This window comes from Macaca fascicularis, chromosome 14 (genome assembly GCF_037993035.2).
Source record: "Macaca fascicularis isolate 582-1 chromosome 14, T2T-MFA8v1.1".
Taxonomy (NCBI): Eukaryota; Metazoa; Chordata; class Mammalia; order Primates; family Cercopithecidae; genus Macaca; species Macaca fascicularis.
Window position 1 is genome coordinate 40,591,261 of NC_088388.1, and position 13,614 is coordinate 40,604,874.

At 32.8% G+C, this 13,614-nt stretch overlaps 1 protein-coding gene across 3 annotated transcripts in view; it reads right to left on the reverse strand.

The window, feature by feature from the left end:
- LUZP2 (leucine zipper protein 2) overlaps window positions 1–13,614 on the reverse strand; it is a 578,438-nt gene that overhangs the window by 85,565 nt on the left and 479,259 nt on the right. For all 3 annotated transcript variants that reach the window (XM_005578372.5, XM_045371619.3, XM_005578370.5), the window contains 2 exons: window positions 10,542–10,616; window positions 5,052–5,219 (listed from right to left, as the gene is read on the reverse strand). In XM_005578372.5, the coding sequence (XP_005578429.2) occupies window positions 5,052–5,219; window positions 10,542–10,616 (243 nt within the window). The remainder of the gene's footprint in view (window positions 1–5,051; window positions 5,220–10,541; window positions 10,617–13,614) is intronic.

The window sequence follows — 13,614 nt, forward strand, 5'->3', positions numbered from 1 at the left end:
TTATAATTCCAATTAATCCTGTCTTAAGTGTTACACAAAGACACACACACACACACACACACACACACAGAGGCATGCTATTCACTAGTTCTGTGGGTTAGGAGGATCCCAATTTATAGTGTTTGTCAATTTCTACAGTATAAATACTACGAATTTGAATCTACTAACATGATGTCATTGAACACAAATTGCAAAGAGATATGCAGTAATATACTATTATATAGTATTTCCACTATACAGATCCAAAATATACAATATCCTTAACAGCATAGATTATAGTACTACGTAGTAGCTTTGGTATTTACCACACTGCCATTGGTAGAATTTATTTAATTGTAAGTATATATAACATTTAATAATGACTGTATTAAACAGTTGAATAGTACAAATTCTGTAAATTTAACAGTCAACATTTGCAAGCACGTATGAGCCACCTCCAACAGACCACTGGAGTATTTATCATTCTAAATATACACATGCATGCTCTATTTTTTGCACTAGCAAAATAGGCATAGAAAAATCATGACTCTCAGTTTAAATATACATTAGAGAGTATCTCAGCAAAACAATAGGAATAAATGCACTTTTGTCATAAACATTCCATCTGTTAGCTTACACATAAATCCATACTCATGTTATTTCTTATGCTGAGTATCTTTGCAGCCCTCACCTCTTTTCACTCCATACCGTCTTTTCAGGTAATTTTATTTATTTCCAATATTTAACCCTATTCATTGTGATGATATCTAATCTTATATCTTTATTCAGATGTCTTACCTCACTTCCAGATTTAAATACATAATCATCTACTGGATATGGGCTCTTGGTATTATGACAGAAACTCAAAACACAGCAGGTTAAAAACAAATCAGTTTGGTTTCCCTTTTAAACCCCCCTCTTGCCTTTTACATCACAGTGAATGAATGCAAGGACTATTATTCTTGATTTCCTCCCTTCATGCTTTCCATTTAGTCACTAGGTCATGACAATTTTATGACTCAATAACATTTTGAATCCTATTTCCAGTGTCGGCGACATAAAGTAGGTCACCATCCTCTCCTACATAGGTTACAAGATTGTCACATGGTTTGTTTGTTTCTACTTTAGTTGGGGTCATTTCATGCAAAATGCACATTGGATCCCCTGGTTTCTATCTTGGCATTTTATATATTTGAAAGAATATTATTTTCTACATAACAAACATATATTATCATAACAAAGACATAAAAGATACATCATCTCCTGTGTATTTGTATCCAGGTATCTAGAAAACAAAAAAGGAAACGAACAAAAAATAACCTGATCTACTACTAAGAATAAATCCTGCAGTTTTCTTGTTGTCTCTTACAGAAAATTAGGCTACAATCTCCAAAAGTTGAGGGCTGTGTCACTTCAAATGTGCTTGCTGTCTTAGTTACCAGCAGAGTACTGGTACATAGAAGAAAAACAATGTAGTTGAATACGAAGCACTAAACAAACAATAATATATAATTTTCTAAATTCCAAATAAGTAAAATTTCTAAGAAGAATTTATAAGAAAATTTATAAGAAGAAGGGCATATAACAAGTGTCATTTGAAATTTATAAGACAATTTATAAGAAGAAGAAGGGCATACCACAAGTATTTCAAATGAATATTCTAGAAACATCATTCTGGACACTAAATAATGTTAAACAGATAAATGAGCTCAGCACAGTCATCTCTCTGAAGAAGGAAGACATACGCAGACATAACATTCAAGGGATGACCAAGGGCCAAGAGTAGGAAACACTCAGCTGTCAAAGCAAGCACTGAGGAAAGAAAAAATAATTCTAACTGGGAGGGTAAGAAATAATTCACTCCAATTAGAGAGAAACCGGCACCTCGATTTTACAAAGGGCAATGATGAAAGGGTATCTGATGGGCTTGGTTGAAGATTCTCCGCAGAAACTTAAGCTGTAGTTCTAACAGTGAATGTAACAGGTATGCACCATAATAAAAACAATAAATTTAAATGGTGTGGGTACTAAGACATTAATTATTTTTAACCTTTTTCTAATAAACCCTTGCAATTTTGTACTCCTCCCTTCTTGAACCTGTGACTTTTAAAATTCACAATTATATATATATGTATATTATATAATTTTATATATAATCAAATATATATTTATATGTATTATATTTACAATACATAATATAGTATGTATATAATATATACTATAAATATATATTTGATATATAACATACTTTACATATATGTTATATAAAATTATATAGTATATGTAATATATAAAACATATTTTATATTATATATTTTGTATATAATATATAATATATTATATAAATATATAATTATATATTAATTAAATATATTATCTATATTATATTATGTATAATATAATAATATATTAGATATAATATAAAATATATCATACATATCAAATATATATCATAATATATTATATAAAATTATATATAAAATATTTGCATATATATGTACATATATAAATATATAGACACACACACACACATATAAATATTGACTCATTCATGCTCAGGAATAAAAAATTTGGCTGCATTACCCAATCTCCTAGAAGAAAAAACGAATAACATATTTTGGTCACTATGTTGTCTTTCTATACGTGAGCTGAAAATTGCTTAAAACTGCATACTGGGAAATGTAAGGATTTATATTAGGAAAAAATAAGACCTCTCTAAGTAAAAATCAAATGAAATTAGATGAAGATGGCCAGATATTATGGAAAATTAGAAGAATTATTATTCTGAGTACTCACATCACAATAACACTGAGTTTGGCATTAAGGAAACTGAGGCACCAAGAGGTCCTGTGATAGGATTGTCTTACAACTCTCACCAGGCACTGCATATCACTGTGGCGATTTTTAGCCAATTCTGAAGAACTTGAAACCAGTCAAATATCCTCATTTACGAGTCGTCTTTTTGGATATAGAGAATAATTATTCCATGGCTGAAATGTTTGTTTTATTATACACACCTGTATCACATTATATTATTCAAGATTTTAAAAATATTATTTGTGAGGGTACTGCTTAGGGATTAAGTCCCAAGCATACAAAAATTACAATTTTGCCACTATTAAAAAGATAAATAATATGAGCAAAACTTAAACAGCATCCAAACTTTTAATGGACATCTTTGTAAAACAGAACATTCTATAGTACATTAAATTAGACTTACTAAATTCTATCTTAAACAATTGACTTTCTTGTTATTTTTTAAAAAATAGGCAATCACCAAACTATGGTCTTCTAAATGATTTTCTATCTTTTTTTCTGTGATAAGCCAAGATAAATAATAAAAATTTATTATTTATTTCAAAGACAAGGCATACATTTATTCATAGAAAACCAGTTATAGCAACAACTAGTAATTTCCTCCACACATTCAGGGTCAAAAACAGTCTAGTTTTAATAATGACTTTAAACAGATATATTTTGAGTTGGAAACAAATATAATGTGCCCATAGAATTACAAAGCTGTTTTGTCCAAAGTCATGAATCTTAATGAGACTGAACCTTTCCTCATCCTTTGGAGGTTTAACACTAAGTGGACTAAGGGTGTGGTTTCCTGACAGATGGGTAAGGCTGTCTGCAGCTGTGCATTTCACCAATGACCAGTTTCAAAGAACTTACCCGGAATGTTTCATGACGAACATTTAAAAACTACATTATCATGTACTTATTTTGCCTGAGTTTTGTTAGGTAAACAAACACTTTGAATCTCTACTTTTCAGTGAAAAGGCAGAACAAAACTAATGAGAAAAATATTGGCTTTGAAATTCTTAGAGGTCCTTCAGTACATATAAAAACACAGACAATAATATAATAAAGTTAAATTATGTTGTTTTGAATAATTTTTAAAAGAGAAACATTAATATTACATAAGGATCTCACACAGATTAAATCTTTGTAGTTCATAAGTTGACTAGTTACAGATAAAAACAGTACGTCAGAAGATTTATTTCATTCTACTTATTTCTGACTCTCCATCCTGAAAGTAGCATTTCCCTAATCGACCCACTTTAATTCAAAAATAGGAAATCTCAGAAATAAGCAGTAAGAAAGTCAGATGTAACACATCATTAGGTATTTGCATTAGTGGTTCTTAAGTTTTTCTGCGCTCAACCCTTGAGATTTGCGTTTAGAAGTCAGGCTGGTATCCATAGCACTCATTTAAATAACAAGTGATGCTCAGACAAGTGATCAGAGAACTAGATCTTTCCAACATAGTGCTCAAAACAAAACTCCTTTCTCCAAAGATGATTTCTGGCTGTCAGGATTTATTTCAGTGTAGGACCTACAAATTTAAGTTTTTGAAGATTGAAACAAAAGCACCATTAAATAGTCTTTGTTTTGTCTAAACTAGGTTGGTGGAGGGAATTTGGAGGAAGATTTGTTCAAATGAGTTGAATTTGGAGGAAGATTTGTTCAAATTTGTTAAATGCACCTTAAAGTCCCCTGGGACTTTGAAAAATTACTGATAACTGGAGTCTAACCCCCCCCCCAAAAAAAAATCTAATTTAATAGGTCTGAGGAAAAAAATCCCAGGAGTCAGGCTTTTTAAATGTAAATACACCTAAGCACACTTCAAAAAAATATTTACACTAAGATTCTAATGTGCAGCCAGTGTTGAGAGTTGTGAACTTAAGAAAAAAATAAATACTTTTCTGAAGATACTTATACCCCAGAAGAAAATATTCTCCATATCAAACCTGTTATGTTTATTGCAATGTAATACAAGATATTTTCTTTTAATTTACTCCAACATTATTAGTTATTGTTTTGTATTAAACAGTTAGATGATTCTGCCTAAGAAACAGCTAGGTTCTCTATGAAAGAAAAGTTCCCTTCCAACAGTCTTCTAGTGACTGGAAATTTTACAAGCTGGGTTACTACCTTCCATTTTCCTCCTAATCTTTCAATAGATTTGTTATCATACTTGAATCCACTCTGGTGATTATATACACTGGACTTAAAAGACAACACATTACTTGCTGTTACTTTACAAAGCACAAATAAAAGGTAGGTACCTTGCTTTTGGCCCCTGCATCTGGAAGCTTAGAGGCAATATTCCTGGGTGGGAGTAACATCTGAGTGGGATTTGACGCAATTAAACTTAAAGGGGGAGGAGGCTGATCACGGAAAACGGATGTCAAGCAGAGCTGCACAGTCTCTTTCATTGCTTTCATCTGTGACTCCTACAAAAAAGAGGCATTAACATATTTATTTAGCTATGCTCATCGTTCTCCCTTTCCTCTTAGCCTAGACTCCCCACAAAAATATATATCGGTTTTCAAATGTAATTGCCTAATATATAAATTTCATTATGACATACTTTTTTATCCACACTCGGTCTGTTTCTAGGAGCTAATGCATTTCATGACATATTTTGAACACCAAAATACAAAGATATATCTTACTACTTTCTCTTGAACTAACATGATTTCCATCACGATAGTTTGCAGGAAAGGAAATATACTCTAGGTTACTCTGATGTAGAAAATATCATTTTTTGAAAGTTACCATCTTTATTTAACTTTTATTTTAGGTTTGGGGGCACATATGAAGGTTCGTTAAATAGGTAAATGTGTGTCATGAGGGTTTGTTATACAGATTATTTCATCTCCCAGGTCTTCAGCCCAGTACCCAGCAGTTATCCTTTCTACTCCTCTCTACTCTTCTCCTTTCTCCCATCCTCCACCCTCAAGTAGACCCCAGTATCTGTTGTTTTCTTCTTTGTGTTCCTAAGTTTTCATCATTTAGCTCCCTTGTGGGAGTGGTGGGTATTTAGTTTTCTGTACTTGCATTAGCTTTCTAAGGATAATAGCCTCTAGCTCCATCCATGTTCCTGCAAAAGATATGATCTCATTCTTTTTTATGACTGGATACTATTCCATAGTGTATATGTATCACACATTATTTATCCAATCTGTCATTGAAGGGTATTTAGGTTGATTCTATACCTTTGTTATTGTGAATATTGCTGCAATGAACACTCATATGCATGTGTCTTTATGGAAGAAAAATGTTTATTACTCTTGGTGTGTACCCAGTAATGGGACGGCTGGGTCAAATTATTGTTCTGCTTTTAGTTCTTTGAGGAATTGCTATACTGCTTTCCATGATGGATGAACTAATTTACACTTCCACTAACTACATAAGTCTTCCCTTTTCTCTGCAACCTCACAACCATCTGTTATTTTTTAACGTTTTAATAACAGTCATTTTGACTAGTGTGAGATGGTATCTCATTGTGATTTTGATTTGCATTTTTCTAATAATTAGTGATATTGAGCTTTTTTCATATGCTTGTTGGCCACATGTATGTCTTCTTTTGAAAAGTGTCTATTCATGTCCTTCACCTACTTTTTAATGAGGTTGTTTTTCTCTTATAAATTTAAGTTCCTTATATATGCTAGATATTAGACCTTTGTCAGATGCATAATTTGCAAATATTTCTACCTATTCTATAGGTTGTCTGTTTATTCTGTTGATGAAACTTGCCATCTTTCTTTCTGCATCTACTTTCTATATTTAGAATCATTGCCATAGCAATGTAGATTCTTACGTTTCTCAGATTAGCCTATACCTCTACTTGATTTCCCCACATAATGGAAAAAACAAATTTGTCTCTGATAAAACTCTCAATTCCTATGGGCCTTGTTAGATAATAGTGTCAGGGGCGTTTGAACCAGAGCAACTCCATTTTGAATAGGGGCTGGGCTTAGACCTACTGGGCTGCATTCCCGGATTAGGCATTAAAAGTCACAGGGTGAGACAGGAGGTCAACACAAGATACAGGTCATAAAGACCTTGCTGATAAAACAGATTACAGTCAAGAATCCAGCCAAAACCCCCAAAACCAAGAAGGCAATGAGGGTGACCGCTGCTCATCCTCACTGCTCATTATATACTAATTATAATGCATTAGCATGCTAAAAGACACCCCCACCTGAACCATGACATTTTACAAATGCCATGACAAGGTCACAAAGTTACCCTATATGGCCTAAAAATCGAAGAAACCCTCAGGTCCGAATTGCCCACCACTTACCTAATGCCTATTAAGTTCCTTTAACTTAACAGAGCCTATTACTCATACTCAGGTTTGGCTTGACTCAGTTCCATGAGCAAAACCCAGAGGATGATTTTATACCACGATGGCATTACATTTTTATTTATACTGTTAGGTGTCACTTGTTTTAAACTGCAGGCTACTGTTCACTTTGAAGTTTGCTAAAACAAGCTGTCACCTAATGAAATCTGATATAAACCATGTACAGCCAGTCTTGTTTTTGCTCTGTCTTTCCACTCCCTGCAGCACACCACTTTTCCCACTTGTTTCAAAATGTGATAGTAAAATGCAAGTTCCTTAACTAAAATGCCCTGTTTATCACAATATCCTTTGTATATAGACCCTCAAGCATCCCAAACTCATTTCCATATTACAGCCTTTACAAATGCTGCTTCCTCTGCTTGCAGAACCCTTCTTCCAAATACCCATATAGAAACTACCACTTAAACTATATGTATCAGCTCACACACTATTTTCATGGAAACAGCCCCTGTCACCCTTTCCAGGAATGCGTCTTTCTTAAAATTGTTATTATATTTTCTAATTTCATATCTTATTGAATCCTTACCATCATTTCAAATTATCTTGTTGTTTATATGTTTAATGTTCACTTTTAACAAACTTTTTTGAAGGCTTATATCCTTTTTGTGGCATCATCAGTTTCTAACACAACACATGTTTTTATATAAAAAATTAAACAAACCCTCCAGAGAATATAGGTTAGTGCTCTGTTACAAGAGAAAATAATGACATATTTCTCATTTTATCTTGTATATTAGAAAATAAACTTATTTCATATATTAAAAAATACTACCACTTACACTGTATAATATGAAAAGTTTATAAGAAATCATTTCTCATATGGGATCCTAAGATGGTGGAAGATTTAAGAGACAGTTTTTTTTTTTTTTTTTTGGAGGGGGGTGTGTGTTAGTACTTTTCTCAGAAGAAAATGCATTTTGTCTGGGGACAAGAAGATATACATTGCAAAGACAACTGTGCCCCTAATATCTAATCTCTACCCAAATGAAACTTTACAAGATATTTTTCATGTTACCTTAATTCTTTTGCATCCAGACACCAAGTCCTCAACTGCAGGCTTTGGAAAGACCATGAGAGGCTGTGAGGCCAAACGTTTTCTCCCTAACTTTATTTCTGCCATGAAATCAGCTCAGAGAGCCTGGGAAAGTCATTCAATATTTTGGGACCTCTGCTCCAGTGATATTCAGGTCCCGTGTATGTAGGATGAGTAGAATGCTTATTCATTTAGGTCAGGTCTTTATTTTTAATTAAGAAGTATTTGTTATATTCCTGTGATGTGCCAGACACTGTGTGGTGGCAAAAAGATTTCTCATTCTGTATTACTCAGTCATTGGAGTCTATGCAGGTCACCTATTTTACCTATGTCATCTGTAATATGGATGTAATAATGTATGCTTTCCTGGGTGAAATTTTGTATGGGACATAAACTATACAAATACTTTTAATGTAAAAGTTTGAGAGATTTTCTTAGCATAAGGCTTCTTTTATATTCCAGTAGCTGAGGCCAACCATATATAATTCATAAGATATTGCCAAATAAATAATTGATTGGAAACTCAAGGTTGATTCTTAGCTCTTGATAATATTATTGTTTATACTGAGATACTAAACTGAGACTTCTTTCATTAAATATGTCATACGAATCAAGTTGAAGTGTTAAGAGTTTTTCATAGTATGTATGAAGTAGTTAAGATTATTTGAATTCCAGATATTATGTTCTTGGGAACTAGATACTCTAAGAGTATTTTAAAAACCTCATATAAAGATGATGGAGAGAGGTGAAAATCCATTTCATTAAACTGTAGTTTTTATCCCTTTTGAAGTCAGCTAGCATTTCTATCTGACTTTATGGCTACAGTTTATGAGCCTCATATGTATCTTACATGTGATTTGTTAAAATCAGCCTCCAGTAATATAAAAGGCATTTACATTTACCAAAAGGTGTGACAAGATCTCAAGGTTAAAGAGGGAATTTTTATCACAGAGAAGTCATCTGTGATCTCACTCAGTAACAATAATAACTTCTAAGTTTACTTACTGAATGTTTTCCAGGCATTGTACCTAGTACTGTAATTTTTGACTATGTGTAATTTTCTCATCACCATTATAAATACAGTTTATTGTTATTCCCAGTGAGACATGAAGATTTTTGAGGAATTTGAACATGACCATTCAGTCAAAGAGTCATGATTTGAACACAAGTAAACTATCTCTGGAGACCATTATTTAACCACTGCAACATCAGGCTCTCATCCTGAAATTTAGGGACATAATGACAGGGGTTAGGAGGTGGAATTGGGAGGAGAAGAGCATCGAATGGGTAAGAATATGTACAACTAAAGATGGAGGAACAACTCTACAATAACCCCGAGCTCTGTGACTCAGGCCAAATTCTAGTTGCAAAATAAAGTGTTTTGTGACTATACCATGCCCTATGACCCACAGGTACTTACAGAATACATATGTATTCTCTGTGCTTCTGTTGCCTCATGTCCTAGCATACAATTATTTCCTAATTGTTAGTGCTAAACAAAATTGTGAGAGATATGGGACCCAAGACCTTGTCTCATATATTTTCTATTTTCCATTGTACCTAGCATAGGATGGCCACAACAAAAAAGGCACTTCAAAACTACTTAGTCATTGATTGACTAAAAGGATTATGTGAAGTCAAATGGGAAAACATCTAATATCATGAAGACTATTCCAAGAGTCAGAGAGGGTAACAACTCAGAGAAGACCAGCCTGCTTCAGAATCATGGGAATCTAATGATCTTCTAGGATTTAAACCATATTGCAGCGATTGTGCATCCATTTATGTATATTTGTTAATATTATGTTTTAATTACTATTTCCAAATTTGAGTATAGAAAATATATAAAAATAGGTGCATTAATTATCCTACAGTAAACAGTTAAATTACTTCCATTTATTATTAATATAAACATTGCTGTACTCAGTGTTATTGTTCATGTTTCCAAGCAAATATAGATAAATACAAATGATAAGATATACACATTCAAAAACTGGTTATAACAATTTGATGCCAATAATTAGTTCCTTTTGCTTCATAACTCATCACCCAGAGTTAATATATAGTGCCTTAGTTGATGTTTTAAAGCATGTTTATTCATGGTATTATGGAATAAACATACTAGTGAGGTGAAAAATGGAGCCATGAACTCACAAAGACTGAACCATCAGTCAATTTACTGTAGCAGCAAAACAAATAAATAATTGGATTCCAAAGAAGATATCAAACCTTCCTGAATTCTGTAACTATCTTATATACACAGCATCTGGAATCACATTAATAAATCAAGAAAATCAATGGACATACTTTAACTTTTTTTTTTTTTTTTGCTAAAACTAAAGTTTTAATGGTTCATGAATGTAGACTTACCCTGTCAAGAGCTGCTTTCTCCAGTTCATTTTTGGCTACAGCTAATTTTTGTTCCAGATCAGTAAGCTGCTGCGCCTGTAAAATAAGAGATAAACCTTCTAGATAAATTCTGCAATTTCCCTATGTATTTTAGGCATCTGTCATATATCACCAAAAAATTGTAAAAAGAGAGAAGAGAGAAAAAAAAAACAGTGTCCTATAAGATTCATTTAGAATTCAGGTTAAAAATACTATATATCATGATAATTTGATGTGAAGAATATGCAGAAAATAGTAGTTCGGATGAATATGCACTAAATGCTTCACTAGACCAAAACATCTAGTTTCAAGGACCCAATTCAAGTCTCTAGGAATACTTGTGATTTAAATCCATCACTTATATTTCTAGTTAGTATAGACTGAATTTTATCCCCCCAAAATGTATATGTTGAAGCCTCAACCCCTTATTCTCACTGTATTTGGAGACAGAGCACTCTGGGGTTAATTTAAATTAAATGAAGTCACAAGAGTGAGGCCCTAGTTCCATAGGACACATGTTAATGTAAACAGAGGGAAAAAACAACAGAGATACTTCTTTGCGCTCACAGGTATGGGCCAAGTGAAGACACACAGAGAAGGCACAGTCTACAAGCCAGGAAGAGCTTTCGTCAGAAATTAAACATATGGACACCTCGCTCTGGGACTTCTAGCATGCAGAACTGTGAGATAATAGATTTTTATTGTTTAAGACACTTAGTCAATGGTATTTTATTATGGCAGCCCAAGTAGACAAATGTGCTAGTATGTACTCTAGTTTTATTATTATTTTTTGTTTTTTAATCCCATACACTACTCTATCCTACCATATCTCTATACCATTACAAGTGTCATTATTGTGCTATTAGAAGAGAAAAGCAGTACCCTCAGATTTGAAAGTTATATATTCAAATCTTGCCTCTACCATTTCCCAGCTATGTGATCTTTGGCAAAGCCCTTGACTTTTCTAAACTGGAAATGGCAATACTTATTCTACACCACACTAGCCAGGCTCAAATTAGGAATATGAAGAATTAGAAGTTCCATTATCTGCATACATATAGCATTTGCACCGCCTTGCTTTATTCCATTATTGTTCCATTTACCCATTCATCCTTTGATTAATCTCTGTGTTCTCCACTATTTCAGGCTTGGTGCTGGGCCATGAGAATTGCTGAGATTAGTTAAAACAACAACCACAACAACAACAACAACAGCCATAACAAATATTTTCTCTAAATAACCTACAAACTTATATTTTTAAATTGTTTACATCTTACAGTTGATTGTGGTATCTGTTGAGAGCAAGAAAAATAAAATGCATTTAATTTTCTATATGAAAGCTGCCATTTTATTAGGTATCAAAATTCATTCAATAATTGTGTAATTCAGCAAATATTACATATGTTTTAATATAAATCAAAAACTATTCTCTGAACTAATTGTAGAATGAAGAAAAAGAAACCCTTGTCTTTAAAAAGACACAGAATATACATATATAAAATCAGATAGTGACAGTTGCTACAAAGAAAATGAAGCTAAAAAAAGGAATAGAGTGAGAGGTTACATTAATCAACATATTAATATTGTAAATAGTTACAATAAACCCAGCTTACAGTCAAACTGCTGGCGGATCCCTAGAATAATACTTCAGTCCAGCCAAGATCACTGGCCCCAGGAAACTCACATATGAACATTTTCCCTATTTATTCGTTGATTTAAAAATAATATGCTTTACCATAACAATGCACTACATTATTTTCTCCTTCTCAATCTTTCTTGATATACTGGCCTTATTTTACCTCAAAAGTGCTAAGTTTATCTATATTGCAAGGTCTTAAAAATTCCTAGCATGATTTTCTTCTTCTCATCATTTAGATATCTGCTAAAATTTATTTAATCGTAACAGTATTCCTGATAACTCATATCTATACGGGTTAATTAGCTACTATTGTGAAACAGAAACCCAAACTCAGAGGCTCAAAGAAATAAGAATTTATAAATTTTATATTTAAATCACATGTATTTCATTGTATTGGTAGAAACATTATCTGTCATAAATACATAGAACTACTTATGTAAAATTCCCTTTTTTAATGTGTGTAAGAAAATGCTAGTTCCAGAATCATGACAGAATCAAATTCACATATAACAATATTAATCTTAAAGGTAAATGGACTAAATGCCCCAATTAAAAGAAACAGAATGCCAAGGTTGATAGAGTCAAGACCCGTCTGTATGCTATCTTCAAGAGATCCATCTCATGTGCAAAGACACACATAGGTTCAAAGTAAAGGGATGGAGGAAAATTTACCAAGCAAATGAAAAACACAAAAAAGCAGAGGTCACAATCCTAGTTTCTGACAAAATAGACATTAAATCAACAAAGATCAAAAAAGATAAAGGGCGGCATTACATAATGGTAAAGGGTTCAATTCAACAAGAAGAGCTAACTATTCCAAATATATATGCACCCAATACAGGAGGACCCAGATTCTTAAAGTAAGTCCTTAGAGACCTACAAAGAGACTTATACTCCCACACGATAATAGTGAGAGATGTTAAGACCCCATGGACAATATTAGCCAAACAAAGATAATTAGGAACTTAACTCAACTCTGGATCAAGCAGACCTGATAGATATCTACAGAACTCTCCATCAAAAAACAATGTAAGATACATTCTTCTCATTGCTGCATGGCTTTCACTCTAAAATTGATCACATAATTGGAAGTAAAACACTCCTCGGTAAATGCAAAGGAACTAAAATCATAACAAACAGTCTCCCAGATTGAAGACTAAGAAATTCATTCAAAACCACAAAAGTACATGGAAATTGAACAACCTGCTGCTGAATGACTTCTGGCTGAATAATAAAATTAAGACAAAAATGAAGAAGTTATTTAAAACTAATGAGAACAAAGAGACAACATACCAAAATCTCTGGGATGCAGCTAAAACAGTGTTAAGAAGGAAATTTATAGCACCAAAAACCCACATCAAAAAACTAGAAGAATCTCAAATTAACAACCTAACAACACAACTTAAAGAACTAGAG